Source organism: Eptesicus fuscus, chromosome 4 (assembly GCF_027574615.1).
Source record: "Eptesicus fuscus isolate TK198812 chromosome 4, DD_ASM_mEF_20220401, whole genome shotgun sequence".
Taxonomy (NCBI): Eukaryota; Metazoa; Chordata; class Mammalia; order Chiroptera; family Vespertilionidae; genus Eptesicus; species Eptesicus fuscus.
In genome coordinates this window covers 83613173-83637181 of record NC_072476.1, presented here as the reverse complement: position 1 = coordinate 83637181, position 24009 = coordinate 83613173, and the positions used below count along the sequence as shown (strand labels likewise).

General features: G+C 46.1%; 1 protein-coding gene and 1 pseudogene across 1 annotated transcript in view; both read right to left on the bottom strand.

Annotated features, from left to right (window-relative positions):
- Positions 1 to 19226, bottom strand: part of PLEKHG4B (pleckstrin homology and RhoGEF domain containing G4B) — a 56327-nt gene extending 37101 nt beyond the window's left edge. The window contains exons 1-2 of the mRNA XM_054714351.1: positions 19122 to 19226; positions 9327 to 9524 (exon numbers count right to left, since the gene is read on the bottom strand). Of these exons, the coding sequence (XP_054570326.1) occupies positions 9327 to 9524; positions 19122 to 19226 (303 nt within the window). The remainder of the gene's footprint in view (positions 1 to 9326; positions 9525 to 19121) is intronic.
- A 1220-nt stretch (positions 19227 to 20446) lies between these two features.
- On the bottom strand, positions 20447 to 21852 carry LOC103305313 (40S ribosomal protein S25-like; annotated as a pseudogene).
- Positions 21853 to 24009: the final 2157 nt, after the last annotated feature.

Sequence of the window (24009 nt, the reverse complement as noted above, 5' to 3'; positions counted from 1 at the left end):
CCTCAGAACACCAAACAAATCATTAGGGCTGAAAACAGGGGGGTTCTTTTCGATTCAGTGAAGTCAGTCAAAACCTCGCTTTTTACAGCGCCTTCTGGGAGGCTGGGGGAGGGAGGCAACGGGACAGGAGGAAGGAAGCCACCCCAAGCATAGTCTCATGCAGCCAAGCCCCGGGGACCCTGCAGGAAGTGACTCCTAGGGGTGGTCCCCACTTGGACTTCCACACCCTCGCTCCCCAACCCCCACCCTCTGTCTAAACTCCAGAGGCTTGGCCTCTAGAATCACAGGGTGTGAGACACAGTGAGAAAATGTGGGACCTGGGCAGGACACCAATATCGGCCACAAACTCCCACATAATGGAATGGCCGGTTCCTACTCATTAAGGAGTCAATGACGTCTACAGCAAGCTGTCGGTTACCAGGAGTTCTTAAGCACTCTTGAAAAGAACTTGATCTAGAAAAGGTTTCAACTTCCGGATGGACGAGACCCAGTCAAACATGGGCTGTGTCTGCATGGGCATGCGAGTGTCCAGCAGTTAGGGAACAGGGGGTGGGAGCCTGACTTGTCAGAAGCTGCAGGTACACGTTCTAACATGAAACCACATTCCACAGTATGAGTTTAGTTCCAAAATATTGTGCTTTGCAACTTACTTTTCCCCATCCCAGCACTGCCTTACCGCATACACGTTATTACAATAATAGAGAAAAGAAAAAGAAAAATCTCAACCCAACAGATCCCAAGAGATTTTAAAGGTTTCTTTGTCCTTATCCATATAGGAAATAACTTTCCTAAACTGTAACAATACCGTAGGTGTAATTTGACATTCTTATCTGCAGTCACCTTAGCAAACATTTCTCTGTGTCACCCGCAGTTACCATCTTGAAGGCTACTTAACTGTTCCTCTGTTTTCGTAAATCTACAATGCTTCTTTTTCTATTTAAACAATAAATGCAAAGAACAATTTCATGATACAGTGTCTTTTTCCTTTAAAGATTGTTTTAGGATACATTTCTGGGATTAGGATTACAGGGTCAAAGGTTATGAACATCTGGTATGATTCTTCCCACTTTGGCCAATTTGCCCTCAAAGGAGACACACTGTCAGCAGCGGCACTGTAACAGGTTTGCCATCCTCCAGCAGCACGAGGCTCTGCAATAAGAGATCATTCTCTAGCCTGGCAGGTGTGGCTCAGTGGTTGAGCGTTGATCTATGAACCAGAAGGTCACCTTTCGATTCCCGGTCAGGGCACATGCCCAGGTTGCAGGCTCGAACCCAGGTGACAGGCATGCAGGAGGCAACCAATCAATGATTCTCTCTCATCATTGATGTTTCTATCTGTCTCTCTCCCCCTTCTTGTTTGAAATCAACAAAAAAAATTAAAAAAAGAAAGAAATCATTCTCTAAATTGGTGTGTATACTGTGGAATACTATTGTTTTAATTCACAATATATGTGACAGTGAAGTCAACCCTTTTTTGATGTTTGTTTCCTGTCACTATCCTATATGTATTTTTGCTCCAATTGTCTTGTTTTTGCCTGATGAGGTACCGTGGGTTTTTAAAAATTTTTTAACAATTTTCTGCACTCACCATTAGCACATGTTTCTGTAATCTATCTACTGCTACACATATTCCTCCCAGTTCATTTGCTTCATAGTGTAGTTAAGTTCTTTTCCTCTCTATAGAAGTTTAAATTCTATGCAAGTTTCATTTCTTGAGTTTTGTGGTGATATCTTCTATTGCCTTAAAATTTAGAACCGAGTATCTTACCAAAATTTGCCTTTCACATTTATTTTCTTTAGTTTTTCTAAGGGTTCAGGTTTAAAAGATATTTAATATTTCATATATCTGGAGTTTACTTTGAAAATTGTATCTCAAACATACCAGTGTGTTCTTAAGCGTGAAGGTCTCATGAGATATGTGCCTGCTGTCTTATGGGCTCTCTGTGCGTGTGAACGTTACACAGAAAGGAGGAGCGGGCGGTTTGGACGAGGAGCGGAGGGGACGGCCTGCGAGGAGGGCAGCTCAGGGCGTCTCTGGTGCCGGTGATGCTGGTATTTACCAGGCACCTGCCAAGCGCCCTCACACCTCTGGCCACAGTTAATTAACAATTAAGATTTTCAGATTGAAAAAAGAATACTGTGCATTGCAAACTGGATAATCCAGGAGAAAAAAAAAAAGGAATAAAATAATCCCAAGACCAACCCCCAGGTCAGCATTGTGGGCATTTATGTGTTTCACTTCATTCCTTTTTCTGTGCATTTTTAATGGTTGAGATGACATCACAAGTACAGCTGTGCACCTTGATTTCACATGTAACATGATTTCATCAGCATTTCCTGAGCTGCTAGAAATTCTTCACACGGATCACTGCACTGCTGGATCCCAGCTCCCCCTGAACTTTGCTCTGACAGATAAAAATACCAAACATCTCTGGGCTTGGAGCCCAGCCCAGATTTCAGATGCTCCCGTGGAATCTGAGGCCTCAGAGCAGTATGGTTACCCCCAGGCCCCTGAGGCGAGCCAGTGACCACTGGTGTGGGTGGCCGCAGATGTGGGCCCGCGCCTTGCTGAGTGACCAGTGACCTCCCACGCTGGACATGCAGACTCAGGACACTGCCCGGCCCCTCAGTCAGCAATGGGGAGATTTCCAGCCTGGCAGTGAAGGGAACCCAGTGGCCATCAGAGAGAGAAATTCAGCCTGAGGTGTGGCCTAAAGGTGTGCAGCTGGGGTCAGTGTTTTGAGCCCCAGGAATGATCTTCATGACAGAAAGTTCCAGAATCAGAGGGTCCAAGACCAACCGAGGTGACTCCTTTCTGGAGGGGCCATAGACAGGAAGCTCCCAGGCGGAGGCGGAGAAAACTGGCCCCACAGGAGCAGGAGCTGGGCTACCCAGCCAGGGGGAGGAGCCAGTCACGCAAGGTCTCCTATCAGTCTCCAGTCCAGTGAGAACCTCCCACACCACACAGGGCTCCCAAGCCCCTGTCGGAAAGGAGGGTGCCGCACAGACCCCTCCTGTGTGAGCTACGTCTCCTAGGCCTTGTGGGAGAGGCAGGCATTCCCCCATCTTTGTGAGAAAGTTATTTGTTTTCAGCAATAAGACATTGTTTAAAAGTTTTAAAATTAAATATGAAGAGACAAAAAAAGCATGCTTACATTATAGAAGATATAAAATATCACGAGACAGCAGTTTAAGGAAAAGAATGTCACCATCGTCTTTGACGTCTCCTGCGTGCCCGTGACCGCTCAGAGGCAGGCACTTTCCCAAATTTCATGATTAGTCCCCTCCTTTTCTTTGTATTTACCACATGTTGACTCCCTAGACAATAAACACTTGTTATGCATGTATCTGAACCTTACAGAAATGGAGTCACACAGTCTGTATTCCGCTGACTTATTTCTTAATCATCAATACTGTTACACACAGCTGCAGTTTACTCATTTTCTTTGCTATGTAACAATTTGACCTATTACTATCACTAGTATAACCAACTATCCCCAAATTTAGTGGCTTAAAAACACTATTTTGCTCACAATTCGTGAGTCAGGGATCAGGGAAGGGCTTGGCTGAGGGGTTCCTTTTGGACTCAGGGTGTGAGATGTACGATGCTCAGGGCCCTCACCAGCGATTTTAGCGCCGACTGTGTGTTCTAAATTCCCTCAGCTCTGAGTGATCAGGACTGCTAGTTGGTTTGTTAAAGCAGATTATCACTAAAAAGAATGGTCATACATACTCTAAACGTTTTATTTTTGCTTTAAACATATAAATGCACATTCACACACGCATCCTGGTGGGAGCTAGGGAGGGGACCCCCTTTGAGGTTTCTTTCTCCCTGGCGCTCTCCCTCAGCCTCAGCGGCTCTTCATAGCTCTTGCTGCCCATTTAGAGTTAATCCCATGTCACTAGATAATAACATTAATAACCCCTGATTAAATGTCTGTGTGGTTCCTGCCTCTTGACGGGACTAATATGTACAGGAGGCCCAACTTTTCTCTGCTGATGTGGAGGGCTCCACTGTCTTCCTTGGGCTGAGCCCACCCACACTGCTTTGATACCTTTGAAGTAGAGTAAGAACTTAAAGGAATTAGGGAAGACATAGGAATGTAGAATTCTGGATTCCTCCTCCCCCAAATATCCCTGTCTTCTCAGCTGTCTTGCTCAAACCTAATGTGACAGCACTTTTTAAAAAAATATATATTTTTATTGATTTCAGAGAAAAAGGGAGAGGGAGATAGAAACATCAATGACGAGAGAGAATCATTGATTGGCTGTCTCCTGCACGCCCCACACTGGGCATCGAGCCTGCAACCTGGGCATGTGCCCTTGACCGGAATCGAACCTGGGACACCCTTCAGTCCGCAGGCCAATGCCCTATCCACTGAGCCAAACCAGCTAGGGCTGTGACAGCACTTTCTAAAGTGATATTTCATAAATCTTTGCAGAACATTCAACTTCATTTTCTTAGAAAAAGGTTTCTTTATGACTGCACTCATATTTAATCAGTTTTAGGTTTCCATTACATTGGATTTATTTAGCTCTTCTTCTCCTAGCTTCTTAAGGTAGAAATTTCGATAATTAATATTAGAACCTCCCTAAAACATATACATTGTACTTTAAACATTGCTTAAATTATATAAAAATTTTCTACATGTTGTGCTTCATTACGATTCAGTTACAATAGTTTTCCTTGGGATTTCTTTAACCCATGTGTTATTTAGAAATATGCTACTTAATTTCCAAATATGTTAGGAGTTTCTAGTTGCCTTTTTTTGTTATTTAATTCAGATTTAACACAGTTGTGGTTAGAAAAAATATTCTGTATAATTTCTGACCTTTGAAATTAATTGAAACTTTGATTTTTAATGACCTACAGTATGTGCTCTATCTTGAAAAGTGTCACATGCATATGAAACCAATGTGCATTCTGCATTTGTTGGATGTAATGCTCTATAAATGTCAAATAGGTCACTTTGTTTATAGTGCTGGTCAGCTCTTTTGTATTCCTATTTATTAAACTAATTGTTCTATCAATTGCTAAGAGAGGAGTGTGAAAATCTCCATTTAGTGTGGTCATTTGTTTGACTTTATGTGTTTTTGATGTTCTATTGTTAGGTACCTTGTTGATAAACTGGGCCTTTAATCATTATAAAATGTCCTGTCCCTCTTTGTCTCTGGTGGTACTCATGATCTGAAATCTAACTTGTGGTATATCAAATTCCATTCTTTTACTTTCATCCTTTGAAAGTATTTATATTTAAAGAGTATCCTATATAATAATCCTATATAATAAAAGCCTAATATGCTAAGTGTCCGGTCGTCCGTTCAACCAATCAAAGCACAATATTCTAATGATATGCTAAGGCTGCTCAACTGCTCGCTATGACATGCACTGACCACCAGGGGTCAGAAAGTTGACTGGCCAACCAGTTGCTATGACGTGCACTAACCAGCAGGGGGCAGACTCTCCTACTGGTAGGTTAGCTTGCTGCTGGGGTCTGGCCAATCAGGACTGAGCGAGATGGGCTGGACATGCCCTGGAGCCCTCCTGCGGTCTCTCCCTGAACCCAATTGTGTACGGGTGGGATCCCTCAGGGGATGTCAGAGAGCTGGTTTCAGCACAATCCCGCAGGCCAGGCCAAGGGACCCCACTGGTGCACGAATTCGTGCACTGGGCCTCTAGTTTTTTGTTTTTTTTTTTATAACCAGCATTTAGTTGGTCTTGCCTCTTTTCCAATCTGGCAATCTCTGTCTTTTACTTGGAATGTTTAGTTCACTTAACTACATTTAAGATAATTATTGATATGGTTGTATTGAATCTACCATCTTGGCATGTAATTTCTATTGTCCTGTTTTTTATCCCTTTGTTCTTCCTTTTATCCCCTCTTCTATTTGAGGGATTCTATTTATCTCCCCTGTTGAATTTTTAGTTATATTCTGTGCTATTTTTAGTGGTTGCTCTGAAGATTACAATATGCATCTGTAATTTATCACAGTCTATCGTCAATATTTTATTATTTAAAAATAACATAAAAACCTTACATTAGTACAATTCAATTTACTCCCTCCCAAACTTTGTGCTTTTGTTGTCATCTATTTTATTTCTACATTATAGATCTCACAATGCATTGCTCTAAGCAGTCAATAATTTTAACTTACTCATACATTAGTCTTGCTTGTGCTCATTTCTTACTCTAGATCTGAGCTTCTACCTGGTATCAATTCCCTTCAGCCTGAAGACCCCTTCAACATTTCTTGCATTGCACCTCTGCTAGTACGCTTTCATTTATCTGAAAGTGCCATTATTTTATTTTCATGTTTGAAAGATATTTTCACTGGATATAAAAACTTAGGTTTACTTTTTCTTGTTTCAACATTTGAAGATGTTTTCCCATTGTCTATTAAGATCCAATGCTTCTGATAAAAAGTCACTCTTCATTCTTGTTGCTGCTGGCTATATGTGATTTGCTCCTTTTCTCTGTCAGGTTTTAAGATTTTCTCCTTATGATTGGTTTTAAGCAGTTTAATTTACAATGAATCCATTTTTTTTTTTTTGCATTTATCTTGTTCTTCATTTGATGAGCTTCCTGAATCTATAGGTTGCCTTGGGAAGGATGTTTATTCTAAAATTATTGGGTTCAGGCCTGGCCGGTGTGGCTCAGTGGTTGAGCATCAACCCAGGCACCAAGAGGTTACCCATTCAATTCCTGGTCAGGGCACCTGCCCAGTTGTCGGCTCAATCCCCAGTAGAGGGCATGCAGGAGGCAACCGACTGATGTTTCTCTCTCATTGATGTTTCTATCTCTCTCCCTCTGCTTTCCTCTCTCTCTAAAAAAGAAAATCAATAAAAACATATTTTTAAAAAAATTATTGGATTCAGCACTCTATGCGTACCTATTAGTGGAAGAGAGATATGTGTTCAAGTGTATAACTTATATATGGTTTTCTTATCCTGTTTGCTCTAGAGAGAGGTGAACTATCCCATTATGATATTTCATTATGAATTATGAAATTGTAATTCGCTCAATTTATGCTTCAAACATTTTCCTTCTATGTTGTTAAGTGTTTACAGATTTTTATGTATTCCTGGTTGTGACTAGTACTAATACTGAATGAATCTCTTTAGCCCGAACAATGCATTTTGCCTTTTACTATATGTAGTTATGAATATTGCTATACGAGTTATTGTTTGTTTAGAATTTGCTGGTCTACCATTTTTAATAACTTTACTTTCAACCTGTTATGTAAGTTGTGCCTTTTATTTCCCATGTCTGTTTTTCTTACTCCCTCCTTTTTGATTTCTACCTATACTACTTCATTTTCTTTATTCCTCCCCCTCCTACTGCTTTCCCCTCTTAGTGAAACATCCTACATTTATATCTTTCCAATTTCTTTTCTTTAAATTTCTCCAGACGTTCTCTGATCCAAACTGATGAAACAAAATTATAAGTAAGCCAATGAGAGATTTTAAGCATTTCTTCTATCTAGAGAAGAACGGTGGTCATTGAAATATTAGTTTAAAACAACTTATCTTAAAGTTAATATGATTAAAAATCATTCCCAAGCCACATACTCTGACAATAGTGAGTAAATGAATAAAAACTGCATTGAATTTATATTAACTAAAATATATTTATAGTAGTTAGGATACATTCACTTTCTCCTATGTCATAAAGATCAAATTTTATGTTCTTTATTAAAAAGTAAAAAGCTCCTGGCCAGGTAGCTCAGTAGTGGAGCATCAACCTATAAACCAGGAGGTCACAGTTTGATTCCCGGTCAGGGCACATGCCTGGGTTGTGGGCTTGATCCCCAGTGTGGGGCATTCAAGAGGCAGCTATTCAATGATTCTCTCTCCCCTCCTCTCTGAAATCAATAAAAAAAATTTTTTTAAGTAAAAAGCAATAGCAATAGAAATATGCAAATAGTAAGGTTGTCTCTAAATTTCATTTTGTGCTTATTAAACACATAAATATGCATCCATATTAAAGGGTAATATTCACATGGCTTTTTTTTTTTCATAAAATAGGCAATTTTGTAAGTGAGAAGGGATGGCATGGTTAAAATGAAAGAAAAAACAAACTTAGAAGAATAAAGGCAAAACATGAGGTCAGAATAACTTTTCAAGTCAAGACACTCCTTAAAAAGGGAACAGGTATTTTCAGATCTGACTTAAAGCAGATTGGTTCTCGGTGCTGCTGTTCACCTCTCCTGAGAGGCACCTTTCTCTACTGCTGTCCTATGTCAATGTGCAAAATGTATATAATCACAAAGGAAAATGTCCTCTGGGTAGACTACCTCAAACAAAGAATCAAATCTAGGGCATCCTTGGATATTTCTCTACCATACTCATTCTAGCTAAAAGGTATTCAGAGAGTTTAATAAATCAAAGTAGCCCAATGGTAGTTTTTTTATAAAGCTGTAATTCAATATCAATGGAGTAATAAAAGGTGCTGATAAATAAAGATATTTCTTTTTAAGATTCAGTCATAATCTTTCCAGCAGCTCACTGCAATATACCCACAACTTGGCTGTCATTAACTTTAGCACTGCCTCGAAAATAACCTACGATAAAAATATCCCAAGAAATAAACTAAACATATAAGACATTAATTAAACAGAGTTTATTTGTATGTATTGGAACTGCTCCAATAGTTGGCTCTGAGATGATTACTCCAGAGTGTGACTTACTTCCTGTGTTCAAGCGAAAGTTCATTGTGGGGAGCCAGAGTGGATGTCTGCAGACAAAGTGGGCTCTACGCCCCCTGGCAGGCCTGAGGAGCCTGGATCCTGGGACACAGTCTTATTTCACCCATCATTCGGGACGAGGAAAAGGAGGAGCCAGAGATGAAAGAAGGAGATGAGCAGTGCCTGATGGACCCATCAAATAGGGGGAATGGGAAGATCTCTCCATTTATGTGTTTAAACTCTAAGAACATGGCTGAGGTTACAATACAGTGTTGTTTTTTCATTATCTCACAGCTTTCTTTTGGAAAGAAAACAACAAATGATCATTTGAATTATGTTTGTTTTAATTTCTGGCTTAATTTCAAATGCTCTCCCTCGCCTCCATCAATGGCATGTTTCCCTGGTTCTGAAATTCCACTTCCTCAGCTTAAATATTTTCCAGGTACCAGGTATCTTTGCCTGAATCTTCTCCAAGTAAAGAAGAGTTAAGGTGTTCCCTGAAGGAGAGGTCTTCACACAGGATCCCTTCTGCAGGGAAGTCCTCTCATGGGCTTTGTCACCTGAAGGCAGGTCCTCACACAGGCTCTGTCCCCTGAGGGGAGGGTCTCACACAGGCTCTGTCCCCTGAGGGCGGTACTCACACAGGCTTCCTGCTGCAGGTGCTGCAGGGCCCTCGTGGCAGGGATGAGGAAGTCAGTGAGGCAGCGCAGCCCATCGCCTCCGTGGAGCCTCTCAGCCACGCTGAACACCTGCCAGAGCACCGTGGCCGCCGTGGCCTCAAACGGTGGGTAGAGGTCAGAGAGTGTGTTCTGGATGTAGGTGTCGAGGGATTCCAGATCCTGAAACGAAAGAGAGGATCCGGAGATGTAAGATACCAAGACAGACGTACGTGGACACTTTCACAGGCTGGCGCTAAGGGTCCCTGTGTTATATTTGGGAAACAGGGAAGGTGGAGGTGAGTCCTCAGCACAGAGGGGGTTCCTGCTGGGGACCACCTGCTTGTCCTTTGCGCTGTCGCTCAGCAGTAGCACCGAGGAAGTGCCCACAGCTGCATTAGGTAGACCGGAGACCTCTGCCTCTGAGGGTGGCCCTAAATAACACTCAATCAAGTTTAGATTTGGGATAAGTTCCATCCCATCAAATTCCGAAATATGCACATTAAATGCTACATCTTAGGATCTTCCGAGGAGCATGTGAAATTTCTCAGGGGGGTCTTCCCCTCCCGTGGCTCCCCCTTCCCTGGCACACCTGGGATTGCACATGGATTGGAGGGGCCTGTGGGGAGAGCAGAGTTGGTCCACATACCATTGTATGCTTAGAAATAAGTGCATCCACAGCAAATACATTTAAATTGGATTGATGATGTTTTTAAGTTTTGAATAGAAACCATTAGGGCATCCTTCGTCAAAAATCACAGAAGTGTGCCCTTTCAGTCATTCTGAAAACAGTATCACTGGTACCGGATTCCCCTTTACATTTTTGGTACCACATGCTTTTATGTAAAGATGGAATGCTTTTAGTTTTTTTTTTTTTTTTAAGTTTAATGCTATTTTTAGATGTAACATTTCCTGAGGAAATGCCACAAGGTTCATTTGTTTAGGAAATAAATGCAAGGCTACAAATAACAGTTAAAAGCCAAAGAGGTTAAGATTGCCAAGTGGATTTTTAAAGGGACAATGGTTACATCTGAGACTCCTCTGACCAGCTAATCATATCGATAATTTCCTAAGGAAATGGAAAAGAAAACCTCGAACCCTCGGGGCCTGAAGTGGGTGGGCTCAGAGGGAAGCTGCCTGTCCTATCCGAGGAACCAGGCCGAACAGAGACTGGCCGGTCAGTGCTGCAGTCTGTTCAGCCTCTACCTCGTAGAAACCACGTGACGCGAGGCACACCTCAGCGAGCTCAGCTCCCACCTCTGTGTTACGGGGTGATGCCCTCCGGAGCTCCCACACCCCTCACAAGCCTTGCCATGCCTGTCTGCTCCGTTTCCTCCACATGCCTGGCTTTCCTCCATGAATAGGAATTATCTAAATGCTGATTTTGTCCAGAAAAGGCCAGTGTGGTCTGATTTCCAAAAACTCAAATCACACCCGATTCAGAAGCAAGCATCCAGTCCATGAGAATAAGTGGCAGGAGCCACCCTCCAGGAGCTGTGCAGCTCCTTACAGATATTCGAAGCAAATGCTAACTGTAACACAAGAGACTGCTGGGAAGGAAGTGGAATGAAATCCTAGGGGACATGTCTCTAGTGACCTATGTTGGAGGAACTCATGCAAACTTTGGACTCTCCCAGGGAGAGAGCTGTCCTTCCGCTGCTCAGATGCCCGAATCCAGGCCCATTCCTCTTCCAGACCCACTGGGCAGGTCCTGACCTCTCATGTGCAGCAGCCTCCCGATGGTGGGTCTCCTGGCCTCCACCTCAACTAGTTTATCTTCTCAAAACTGTCCAACATTGAAGGAGAGGAATCGATGTTTGCTGAGATCCTAGAGACAGCCCTGGGCACTCACAGGGCAGCCCAGCCTCCCTGGTTACTTCTCTGTCCTTCGATTCCCATCGGGACTGGGTTGGGCCCCCACACGTGGCCCAGATGGGGGGCAGAAGGGGGAGGAAGGGGTGCCCCTCTCCTGGTTCCAACTCCCTGTGCAGCTGTCCTCACTCAGAGCCTGGTTCTGGCAAGAGCTGCCCAAGGGAAGTTGTCTGCTGGCCAAGAGGCCATTTCCCAGGTCAAGTAAGTTGAGGAAGCCTTGGGTAGGCCAAAGTGAAACAACTTCAGCTTCTTTTTTTAAAAGTAAGAAATTTCAATTACAGCTGACGTGTAATATTAGTTTTAGGTGTATAGTAGTGGTTAGACATTTATATTAGTTATAAAATGATCACCCAATAAGTCCAGTAACCATCTCACAGCATACATAATTATTACAATATTATTTACTATACTAGAGGCCTGGTGCACAAATTTCATGCACTGGAGGGGTGTCCCTCAGCCCAGCCTGCACCCTCTCCAATCTGGGACCCCTCGGGGGTTGTCCGACTGCCAGTTTAGGCCCGATCCTTGATTGGGCCTAAAGAGGTAGTCAGACATCCCTCTCACAATCTGGGACTGCTGGCTCCTAACCACTTGCCTGCCTGATTGCCCCTAACGGTTTCTGCCTGCCAGCCTGATCGCCCCCAACCACTCCCCTGCCAACCTGATTGACGCCTAACTGCTCCCAACTGCCCTCCCCTGCTGGCCTGTTCGCCCCCAACTGCCCTCCCCTGCCGGCCATCTTGTGGTGGCCATCTTGTGACAATGTGGGGGCAGCCATCTTGTGATGACGTGAGGGCATCACACGAGGGCGCGAGGGCCACCTTAGCTTTTATTAGTATAGATTCCCTATGCTGTACTTTACATTCCAGTGACTTTTATAACTGGTAATTTGTGTTTCTTAATCCTCTCACTTTTTTCACTTATCCTTCTAACCCCCCTCCTATCTAACAATCATCAAAATGTTCTCTACATCTATGAGTTTGTTTGTTTGTTGTTTATTTTGTTTTTTAGATTCCACATATAAGTGAGGTCATATAGTATTTGACTTATTTCACTTAGCATAATACCCTCTAGGTCCATCTATGATGTCACAAATGGCAAGATTTCATTCTTTTTATTTTTTAACAGCCAAGTAATATTCCATTGCGTATTGTACCACATCTTCTTTATCCCATTGTCCACTAAATTAGCTTGCTTCCATATCTTAATTATTGTAAATATGTTGCAGTGAATATAGGGGTACATATATCATTCCAAATTAGTGTTTTGAGTTTCTTCAGATAAATACCCAGAAGTGGAATTGCTAGGTCATATTCTAGTTTTAATTTTTTGAGGAATCTACATACTGTTTTCCGTAGTGGCTGCACCAACTTACAATCCCATCAACACTTGCTATTTGTTGATTTCTTGACAGCCATTCTGACAGGTGTGAGGTAAAACCTCACTGTGGTCTTCTCCAGCCTCACATGCTAATGTGCCCTAACTGACAGAAGAGGGCCTGGCCCCAACTTCCTTGAATATATTTAAGGCAGCTTAAGAAAACAGGAAAATATACAGTATATTTTAGAAAGGTTTCCATAATAAATGCTTAAAAATGAGAACAATGTCTTGGCATCTTACGGCGTCAAATTCAGTCATCTGGAACATTTACTCTGTTTGGCATTTTCTTCCCTCATGTTTGTGTGAGAACCTGTTTGTGTGTGTGTGTGTGTGTGTGTGTGTGTGTGTGTGTGTGTCAGTGTGTATGTTTGAGGCCAGGTGTGTGTGTGAGGGCCTAGTTGTATGGGAGACCACATGTGTGTTCAAGGGCTGAGTGTGTTGAGGGCCAGGGTTTGTGAACAAGGACTTCTGAAGGTGTGTGTGCGTGAGTACAGAAGTGGTGAGTCGATAGAAATACGTGTTGGCAAATTCTTAAAATAGTTCTAGGCCTCTGGGTGCAGAGGAAGAGAAAGAGGTGGACGCAGGGTCAGGGCGAATGTTGTGTGAGCACGGCTAACCATTTCAGCCTGGCCTCACATTCTCCAAAACCTCAAATACCATCAAAACATCCAAAAATAAGAAGAGAGGAGACAGACAAATGTTGATGACTACGTTGACAGTAAAGCACTAATTTCTTTTCCTTATATAACTCAGGATTCCCATTTCAACCAAACCCACACACGCGGAGATAGGCTGACTCCAAAACGCAGAACCTTTGCCTGTTTACTTGATGACCAATCTTACCGTGACTTAGAATGGGATTATGTGCTACACATGTTGGCGGAATGGCAGGTACAGTACTTGCATAAAAGCATTTAATCACCATTTTGCTGATCTGTGAATTCAGTGTTATTTGGCCAACTGCAGGACTGCCTTTGCATTTTAACAACAGAAAATTTATGTCTGTAAAGACTTTTTAAAGCGTCACTCTTCAACAACGGGTTTATTTTCCCTATTAACTTTAGGTGAAATTTTATTGAAATGGGGATGTTTTTTAAAATCAAGATCTTTTTTAAAAAAAATATATTTTTATTGATTTCAGAGAGGAAGGGAAAGGGAGAGAGAGAGAAACATCAAGGATAAGAGGGAATCATTGATTGGCTGCCTCCTGCATGCCCCACACTGGGGATTGAGCCCACAACCCTTGGCCGGGAATCGAACCGTGACCTCCTGGTTCATAGGTTGACACTCAACCACTGAGCCATGCTGGCCGTGCTAAAGTCAAGATCTTTGTTTCTCATCATATCTCTGCTCTCCAGGGACTAAGCACCTTCTTCCTGGCATCGGGCTCTCAGGAGATGATGTTCTCCATGCGACCCTCCAGGCCTCACGTGTGCCAAATGAGAAGGCAGAGACTGGGGTTAGAAGGTCCGTTGGTGCCCACCCATTGGAGGCCAGTCTCTGGAACTTGGGAAAGTCACAGCCTTCCTCATAGGAAAGGTGTGGTTGGGGCAGGGGGGCAGGTAACTCACTCACCGTCAAAGCAAAGGGAATTTCTTTTTGAAGGCTTTACTGACCTAAAGGAGGCCAGCTGAAGTGGGCAGGGAAAAGCAGGGGTGCCCTGTCCAGGGCCTAGCAGGCTGGAGGGATGTGGCTGAGGCTATCCCAGCAAGGAATGCCCATCAATGCTCACGTTTTAATTCAAGCACAATATCCTTAAGGGTGAGTGAAGGTGCAAGCCCAGGACAGAGCCAGGGCTTCAGGAAAGGCTGTCAGCAGGCTGACCTAGACATCAGCACCCCTTTAACTGCTGAGAAGGTCTGCAGCGGCTTACTGAGCCCCCCTCCCACCCTCTTATCCCCGCCGCCCCCCCGAGAAGGGCACTTCAACATGACAGAATGCTGAAGAGTGAGGCACCACACAGACAGGGCTGGAGACCCTCTCCCCACCCTCCCTGCAGACACAAGCTGGTGGCTGACCCACCAGCTTGGGGATGTCCTCCTTGTGGCCACCCCCATTCTTGTGGGTGATTCCTTGATGTTTGGGTCCCCATGCCCCAGGGACAGTGGGGTGTGTGTAGGACAGGATCACAGGACACTTAGGACAAGGTCTCGGGTAGGGCGAGGGGAAGACCAAGCAGCGGTGGTGGCAAAAGGTGGCACAGTCCTCCCCACCCCCCATCAGCTAGGCTAGGGGGCTCCTCTGGGACCCAGTCAGATTGTCTCATTCTGAAAATCCACAGTGGGCTGACGTCAGGATGTAAAGAGCAGACAGAAGGTGGGGCTGAGGGCCCGACGGGATCACAGAATGTGGGCTGGGGGCATCATCCAGGAGGCAAGGCTTGGGCGGGTGGACGAGGGTGGGGGTGGCGGTCACAAAGGCCCCTGATCTGGTCTGGGAGCTTGGCTCCTCCTGCAGCCCCCTCACCAGCCCCCAGTGATAACATGCTGCAGCCCAGGGGGAAGCCATCCTGAGGGAGGGGTGTGGTGGTGCCTGTCACCCAGGCACTTCCACCCCAGAAGGTAGAGCCGCCTGTTAGTTCACTGCTGTGGCCTTTGCCTCTAGCCAGAATTTATAAACAAAACCCAGGATGTGCACTGGAGCATCCTGCAACGCCTCCAAGCAGGACCCAGGTCCAAAGGGGCCTTGCGCTGCCCCACTTTCCATCAATAGCTGCTTTCTCAACTTTGTAGGTGAAGGAGCTGTGTGTGAAACCCACACTCCCAGGAGGCTTGCTCTGCGCAGCCAACCTGGTTAGAGCTGCTTAGCTGCTATTAACAGGGGCCTCCTTCCTGAAAGGGCCCAGTGACGGCACCCGGCGGCCTGCCCAGGGGATCGATGACCATCGCTGGTTTCCTGTGTGCATAGGCCCAGAAACCACCTTTGAATCCAAGACACCTGTCTAAAAAGCCTGGTCCCCTCATCGACTGGTGTGCCGGCCTGTCTCTACCCAGTCTGTCTACATCTAGCCTGTCTACTTCAGGCCTGTGTCCATCTAGTCAGCGACACCCAGTCTGCCTGTACCTGCCCTGCCTCCACTCACAGCTGCTGTGTCCATGGGATTCCTGACCCTCATAGCTGGGAGGCTGAGGTGTTTCTAAGGGGTGAAAAGTCCTTTGGCCCAACGCTGGTGCCCAGAGAGAAGGAGAAGGAAGGAAAAGTGGCGGTGCCTCTTTAGGTCTACACTCCTCACACTTGGAAGAGCTCGGTGATTAATAAAAGCAACACACACTACTAATTCTGCCGAATTTAGAGATTCTCGGGCCCTGGTGAGAAGCCTCACCTAATTTTTCCAACCCGTAATTGGCACAGGAAGCCTAGCAGAGACGTGAGACGCCAGCAGCTGGGGGGCGGCTCTGGGGACTCCTCTATCAATGAGACTCTTTCTTTCCTGATTCCACAGCCTCCTTTTAAACCTCTCCGTTATAACTGAGCCTGGGATGGTGACTGCTGCAGAAAGAGCCCCACTTTACCCCTCTCACCCCAATGTCTGTACTCCCTAGAGCCCAGAAACAGGCACACCTGGTGCATATAGGTCTGATGTCCAAGCCCCACCTGGACCACTCAGCCGAGACCTGGGGGGTGGCCCAGGTGAGCTTCTAGGCCTTGTGGTGATGTCTCATGCTGGTGTCACCACCACCATGATCTGGCCAAAGCCTTCCTTCCCACACCAGAGAACACCTGTCAGCTTAAAGCCCCAGGAAACCCCATGGCTGGTCCAGTTCACTTCTTCTGAGCCCCTGCCCAGGGTGACCCAGCCCTCCACTAACTCAGTGTAAAGGGCAGAGGACCCAAAAGGACTGACCACAGACCAGGGAGTAAAGCCAGACCAGGGCAGGGTGGGAGCACAGGCTGAGCAGACAGGCCAAGCTGGATCCAGGCCAGCTTTGCATAGACACAGGGCACAGACGTGAGCAAGGTCTCACTGGGTGGGAAGATCGGGGAAGGAGCCTTCTAGTGATTTTTCTTTCTTGCAGGGTGCCCACCCATCCCCTTTGACAGTAAGGGGCTGCCTGGACTCTCTGGAGGAGCCCAAACAGAGGACAGAATGAGGCCAAGGCTGGGTATCCGAATGAGGGACAAGCAATCCAGAGCAGAGCCCAGCAGGCCAGGAAGTGAAGATCTCTCAAGAGTCAACAGTGAGAGGGTGCTGTCCAGTGGATCCTGGAGGCTGACCCCATGGGCACATATGGACTCCTCACCAGGGCTGGTGCCCTCCTCCAGCAGTGAGAGATAGGCGGGGGCTAAAGCTGGCTTTAGAGTCACTAAGCACTGATAATGAGCCCATTATCTTTAACTCCTACAGCCCGAGAGAGATGGGTCTGTGACAGCAGGTCTCAGTGGACAGGCCTCAGAGAGCCGCACATTCTAGCCTGCTGAGATGGTGCCTTGCACCTTGGTCTCCCTGCACGCTCACATGTGCACACACACATACACAAACAGATGCACACATGCAGACATGCATGCACAAACATACACAGAGACAGTCTCCCGCATGTGTGTACACCCATACGCACAGGCACACACTCAGAAAGTGCGTGGAAATTCACCCCACTTCTGCCTATGCACCCCCTGGACTCAACCTCTCATGTTTTTGGCCTCACTTCTCACCCAGATCTGTTCTCAGCCCCCATCCAACAGCAGGAGCATCAGAGTGAATCTCAGCACAGCTTGAAGCCTGCATAGCAGTCGTGAGAAAAAACTCTCTAATTTGAAACTCGTTTGTAAAGTCCAGTGCTAAATCTTCATTACCCTGGATACTAAATACTGCTGGCAGATTTTTCTTTCAAACTAAAAATAAATACATTAAAATAAATAAGTATGCAAAGTATTTAAAAACAACACTGTGTACTGAGGTCTAAGTTGTTTTGTAAAATCCCAAGAGTAAAATGTCTAAGGACTGGGACTTTCCCCCGAAGAAAACAGGGAGCTGGCTGTGGAGCTGCCTGTTTCCTTCAAGTGCCTGAACATAATGAAGAAAGAACTGCAACAGGCTATTCCCAGTGCTTTCATATTCAAACAAGGGTTCTGGACATCGTACAGCAGCTGAAAGGCAAAGGCAGTGGAAGCCACTCCTTAAGCTGTGGCTGCCCTTTCCGTCTCTTTTCTCCCTTTTCCCAATACTTCCAGATTAGGGTCCTGTAATGAGTGCCTCCCACCCTAGACTTGCCCCTGGAACTGGACCTTCAAGCTCTTTATCAGTGAGTGACAATGGTATTGCTAAGGTTACCGGCAGGCCTAGCAGACACAAAGGTCTCTAAACACCTTATGGGTGTCAAGATGGCCTAAGGGCAGAACGATTCTGCCAAAGGCAGTTGCTCCCAGGAAAATTCTGGACTCAGTGAAATGCAAAAACAGCAGGAGCCTCAGAGGCAGACACACTGCACCGGGAGCAGCATCCCCTGCCACCAGGTTGCTGGGACCCAAGTTATACACGGGAGCTGGCTCTCCGGTATCCCATGTGAGTCATCATGGACTGCAGCTCCATCTGGGTCTATCTCTCTGACTATGTCCCCACCCACTCCATCGGTGACCCCAGGCACCACTTGAAACCCTTCCTGGTGGAGACAGCAGCATCTGCCCCCTGTGGACTGGGTCTTCTCTCCCTGACCAGGGCTTCCCAAGCCTGCCACCTGGGGCATTGTAGCTCACCTCACACCTTCCACAAGCACTCTTGGCCTTCCTAACCAAGGTAAGCGCTTCTTTCTCAAGTCCAAAATTGCTCACTTGGCACGTGGCTTCGTCTTCTTGTATGTCTCCAAAACCAGACTCTGCTTTCAGGCCCTGCATGTATATGGAGACAAGTTACACCAAGAAGTGTTTAGAGCAGTGGTCGGCAAACCGCGGCTCGCGAGCCACATGCGGCTCTTTGGCCCCTTGAGTGTTCTAACGCCGCTTCTTCAAAATAGACTCGCCCAGGCCAAAAACTGACTTCTGTGCATGGGCCACGAAGTTTCAATCGCACTGTACGTGTGCGCCCGCACGTGGTATTTTGTGGAAGAGCCACACTCAAGGGGCCAAAGAGCCGCGTGTGGCTCGCGAGCCGCGGTTTGCCGACCACTGGTTTAGAGGATCTTTAGAAGAGAGAGACAGGGAATGTTTGCCCAAGTGTTTACCACAAAGAAGGCCGGGCTCCAAAAAGAGCACCGTTATGCGAACATGACTCTGAGGGACAGGAAATGCCTGGATTCCACTAAGGCACCGATCTGGCGTAAGACAGAGCAAACACGGTGGTGGGCTGTGTTGTTCACAGAATCCCTGCCCACTGGCATCAGGCATGGCCATGCGACAAAGAAACGTGGTGGCCGTGGCAGACGCCAGTTCTGGAAGAAGCTTTTCGAGCCAGCACATGTGTCACCATTTGTTAGTCAACACCCCAGAGAGAGGCCTGAATCACTTGATGTGATGAGTGTGATGGGTGCGTAGCCTGAGTGGGTCATCACTGCGCTGGTCACTGAGACTCGGGGTCATTGGTTACGGCAGCATCACCTGCCCATCCTGACTGATGCTCTCCAGGGCCTGGAACACGGATACAGGGGACACCTGACCTCGGGCCTTCGCCCAGTAGGGCAGCCACAGCACACACCTTGCCATCGGTTACACCTCTGTCGAGGGGCCCTGCTGGACTGAGCTGCCCGCAGACATGTCAGTGCATCCTGAGCAGGGGCTGGTTCTCAGCGGCTTCCTGGATAGACTAAGCCCCATGAGGTAGCTTGAGGAGTAGGACCTTGGGGCTCTGTCCCCCAACAGCTGGCATGGTGGCTCCAGGGTGAAAGGTCCATTTGGCATTTCTCCATCTTGTCTGTATTTCCAGAAGGCTGAGACTGTTCTGAAAACAACTCAGTTCTGAGTTTTATCACCCACAGATTGTGCTTTTCCATGGTATGAACGCTTTACAGTTGTCGGGGCCAAATTAGGAGAATGCCAAAAGAAAGGAACCATTTTGGGTCATTCTTCAGGGCTGTACCTTGTGTAACAGGCCCAAGAGGAGAATCCAGAAAATAATGTCTCCAAATCTAAACCCTGAAAACATCTTCTCTGAATTTATACACAACTTACTAAATGTGACACACACAATCACCTGACTTCAGCAATTTAACGCTGGTGTGCGGATTACAGTGGATTATGGGATGCCAGGGATCACTGACAACGAAAATCCGTTAACAGTGCTGAACACTCAGCCCAGCCACAGTCCGCCGGCCAGCGTGTTAGAACAGCTCCCCTTTGCAATCTTACGCCCAGAACGGTGCTGGGATGGTTGCCAGAGGGGCTTCTCTCAAGTTTATGGGCAGACTGAGGCTGTACTGCAACTTTCTTTTTTCTCCCTCCTCAGATGCTCAGATCCACCTGGAGCAAGGACTTTCCAGGTGGCTTTTGCCCCAATCCACTTTTAAACTGATCTCAAGTCCTTCCTTCTATCCCAGCTGCCCAGACTAAACTTCCTGTTGTGGAACTGGCAGGTGCAGCTGGGGTTAGACTGTTTTTGTTTGTTTGTTTTAAATATAATTTTAATTAACTTCAGATAGGAAGGGAGAGGGAGAGAGAAATAGAAACATCAATGATGAGAGAGAATTATTGATCAGCTGCCTCCTGCATACCCCCTAACTGGGGATCAAGCCTGCAATCCAGGCATGTGCCCTTGACCGGAATCGAACCCGGGACTCTTCAATCCACAGGCTGACGCTCTATCCACTGAGCCAAACCAGCTAGGGCTAGACTGTTCTTTTTTTTTTTTTTTTTTTTTACTGTGGTTGTTTGTTTTTAATTTAATAAAGTTTAATTTTTCAAAATGTACAGCTGGTGGGACCTGTTGTTCACACATCTTCACCAGTAGCTGGGGCATCCCCACCCTTGGTGTTTCTGGTGTAAATTTCTTGAGCTCTGTGCTTTGAAACTAGTTTAATGAGTCCTTGACTGAGGAGCTCCTGTAGGGCTGCCCTGTCCAAGGAACCACGGACCTTCACCTCCCATGGTGAGGAGCCTGGCTTCGGTCTCTCAGAGACAACAGCTGGGTTTATGAGCTTATAGGTGGGAACTTCCTCACAGAGCGTGTCATATGTTGCTTTGTCAAACAAGTCGAGGTTATTGAGCTTGTCCGGAGCTTTGCCTTTGGACCACTTCTTCTTTTTGGCCTTGCCCCAGATTTGTTCACTGGGTCTCTGTCTTTCTTGGCCAACTTTCCAGCATCTTTCTTCTCCTCCTTGCGCAGCAGAGAGAAACTCAAAGAGCAGCTGCTACCACTGCAGCCTCCATAAGATGAATGGGTTAGGCCCGTGGTCGGCAAACTGTGGCTCGCGAGCCACATGCGGCTCTTTGGCCCCTTGAGTGTGGCTCTTCCACAAAATACCACGGCCTGGGCGAGTCTGATTTTGAAGAAGTGGCGTTAGAAGAAGTTTAAGTTTAAAAAATTTGGCTCTCAAAAGAAATTTCAATCGTTGTACTGTTGATATTTGGCTCTGTTGACTAATGAGTTTGCTGACCACTGGGCTAGGCTCTTCTGAAGGAAGAACTAGGACCCTCCCAGGCTGCCGGCAGGGTGTCCACATACCTGCCCACCATGTGGCCTCTGAACCTCCAAACTGTAATGCCACAACCACCATAGTGGTAACTGAGGGCACTTCACAGTTTACAACCACATTCACACAATTAACTCCTATGACTGGCAAAGCAACCCAGCCCCACAACTCTATATTAAATCTGCAATTACGTCATCAGACATTCTATCAAACCTACCTCCACACAGAATGGGCCTTGACCTAATGGGGTTTTATCTCCTGGTGAATCTGCCTGTACCTGGCACACTCAGAATCTTCTTCTCAGTGTTCTTTGGAAAAGCTGCCTCAGGATCTCACCTGGATCTGTGAGGGCACCCAGTGTCACCCCAGCTCTGTCCTTGCTGCTCAGCAGTCCACAATCTATGACCCAGTGGTTGAAATATAAACAAAGAAGAACACTAGCCTGTGGCACGAAAATTATGTGAAATTCAAATTTCAGTGTCCATAAATAAAGTTTTATTGGCACACAACCACCCTCAGCCTATGGCTGCTTTTGTGCTATAAAAGGCAAGTTGAGTAGTTATAATCAAGATCATGTGACCCTTCAAAGCCTAAAATACTGTCTAGCCTTTCACAGAAAATCTGCTAACCCCACTCTCAGGGAGGGAATTCCTGCCAGGCAGCCGAGGGGCAGCCCCACCCACCTTCCCATCTGCTGCCCCCATGGTGTGGAGCCTGGCTCAGCATGGCTGCAGTTCTGGGTGAAGGCGTGGAGGAGGGAGGGCTCTGCTCACACCATTCTCTAACTCAACATCCAAGTTTCAACTAATGGTCAGTGACATGTGACCCTTCGTGATTCAGGCCAGGACAGCTCTGCTCCGTGTGCTCTGAGGCTGGGCAAGTTGATGGTCCCAGCCTGCGATGGAGGATGGCCACCAGGCACCTCTGTCTGTTGGGGCTTGCTCATTTCTACTCATGGTCAAGTGAATGGAAAGTGCCTAAAGCAGTCATTTAAAGTTCTGTTATCTTTTTTTTTGTATTTGACAGCCTAATAAGCTACAGGGGAACTCCTAAATGGGAGGTGGGCTATGAAAGTCTTGGGGTGTCCCTATTGTGTGGCATGTTAGGGAATGATGGCTGCACGTGGGAAGTCGAGCACAACCCTCGCCACCTGTTGTATGATCACTTGGTCTGTGCACAGGACAAAAGCAGCTGCAAGCACAAGGTCCCAGACCGAGTCCTGCCGTGGGCACAGGAGCCCGTCATGGCAGCAGTGACCAGGAAGTGACCCCACCTTACAGTTCACTTGCTGATCCTGCAGTGGTTGGTCAACAGACCCAGGCCTGCCCTCAGCAGACAGAAGACAGAGCTGGCAAGATGAGAAACAGGCTGCAGGGCCCAAGGGGGTCCGAATGGAGGTGCCAATGAAGAGGAGGCTGGCTAGGCAGTGGGCAGTGTCCCCAGGGCCAAGGCAAAGGTGATGGTGGCGGGGTGGGGGGATGATGACAACACATGTAAATGTCACCTGGAGTTCTATATTGGTTTCATAGTACAAAGTCCCCGAGATTTCTGTACATCTGGTTTCTTCATATGTAAAACAGGAAAATTACTAAGATTGAATTCATCAATTATTCTACAATGGTAACAATTTATTTTATTTTACAAAGGACTTTAAAGCTTTTTATTTTTTTAATACAAAAGGCAAATTGACAATCAGATGTTGGTTTTCAAAGCATTTTGGCTGAATTTAATTCTTTTAGTTCTTTGAAGGTATTCGATAAAAGTGTACAAGACTGCTATTAACCACAATCAGCCCAGGCTGGGTTTCTCCTGCCAAATGTAATTTCAGCTGGAAGTAAGAGTTTTGTCTGTTCTAAACCACGGCTGGAGCATAAAGATTACATCAACTTAAAACATCTCCTGTACTCCTAATTACACCAAACTTAACTTTCTACATTGGGCCCTCCATCGAGACCTGGTCCATTTTTTGCTGCTTAATTTCTCTGAAAAACTCTTGGTCAGGATAGAAAAGTGCTCTTGAAATGTGTCAGCTCAATGAGATGTATAGTTTCTCAAGCATAAAGAGCAAAACTTATTCTCATCCTCCAAGTGTTTTGTTGTCCTTTTTGGTTCACATCACAATTAAAATGAGCCACAACAAACCACTTCAAAAACAGACTAAGTTCCCTTTTGTCTGGGTCCAGCTGCTTTGCCAGCGTCTGCCTAGCATCCGGTCTTCAGCCAGCACACCTGGCGTCCCCACACCTTTCCCATGCAATTTCCAACAGAGAAACAACTAATTCCCGTTGATATTCTTGCGGGAGGGTTGAAACTAATTTTTCTAAATTGTAGATCTGACAGAAGATTCCACCAAAATCACCAATTACAGGTGTGTTTCCCCGCCCCCCCCCACTCTTTCAGATTACATGCCAACATATATAACAAAGGAGCAGGTACAAAAACACTGAGTGGGAGTGTGACATGGTATATCTGCACTGCTAGTTTAAAAATGTCACCTAACGTCTTTCCTAAGCATTCTGTGGGCAGGGGTCCCGGCCACAGCTGGGATGTTACAGCTGTGATTAAAGTCAGGAATCGATCTGATCTGGGGTTCTTCAAAATGGGGGTATAGGAATCCTAGAAAAGTTCCTCTCAGACTGGCAGTGTTTCTCTGCTTGATGGTGCCTTTAAGGTACCTGGTACCAAGGTCCTAATTTGATTTTAACAACTACGGTAAGGAGGACCCAATGTATGGTATTAATGGAAAGGCACAGATGGGCATGCGCTTTAACTTACCCATGATTCCTGTGCTTTTCCTAAAGGACCTCATGCTTTAGACTTAATCTTGCGTTTCGGTGGGACAGGTGATGATGCTGACTCTG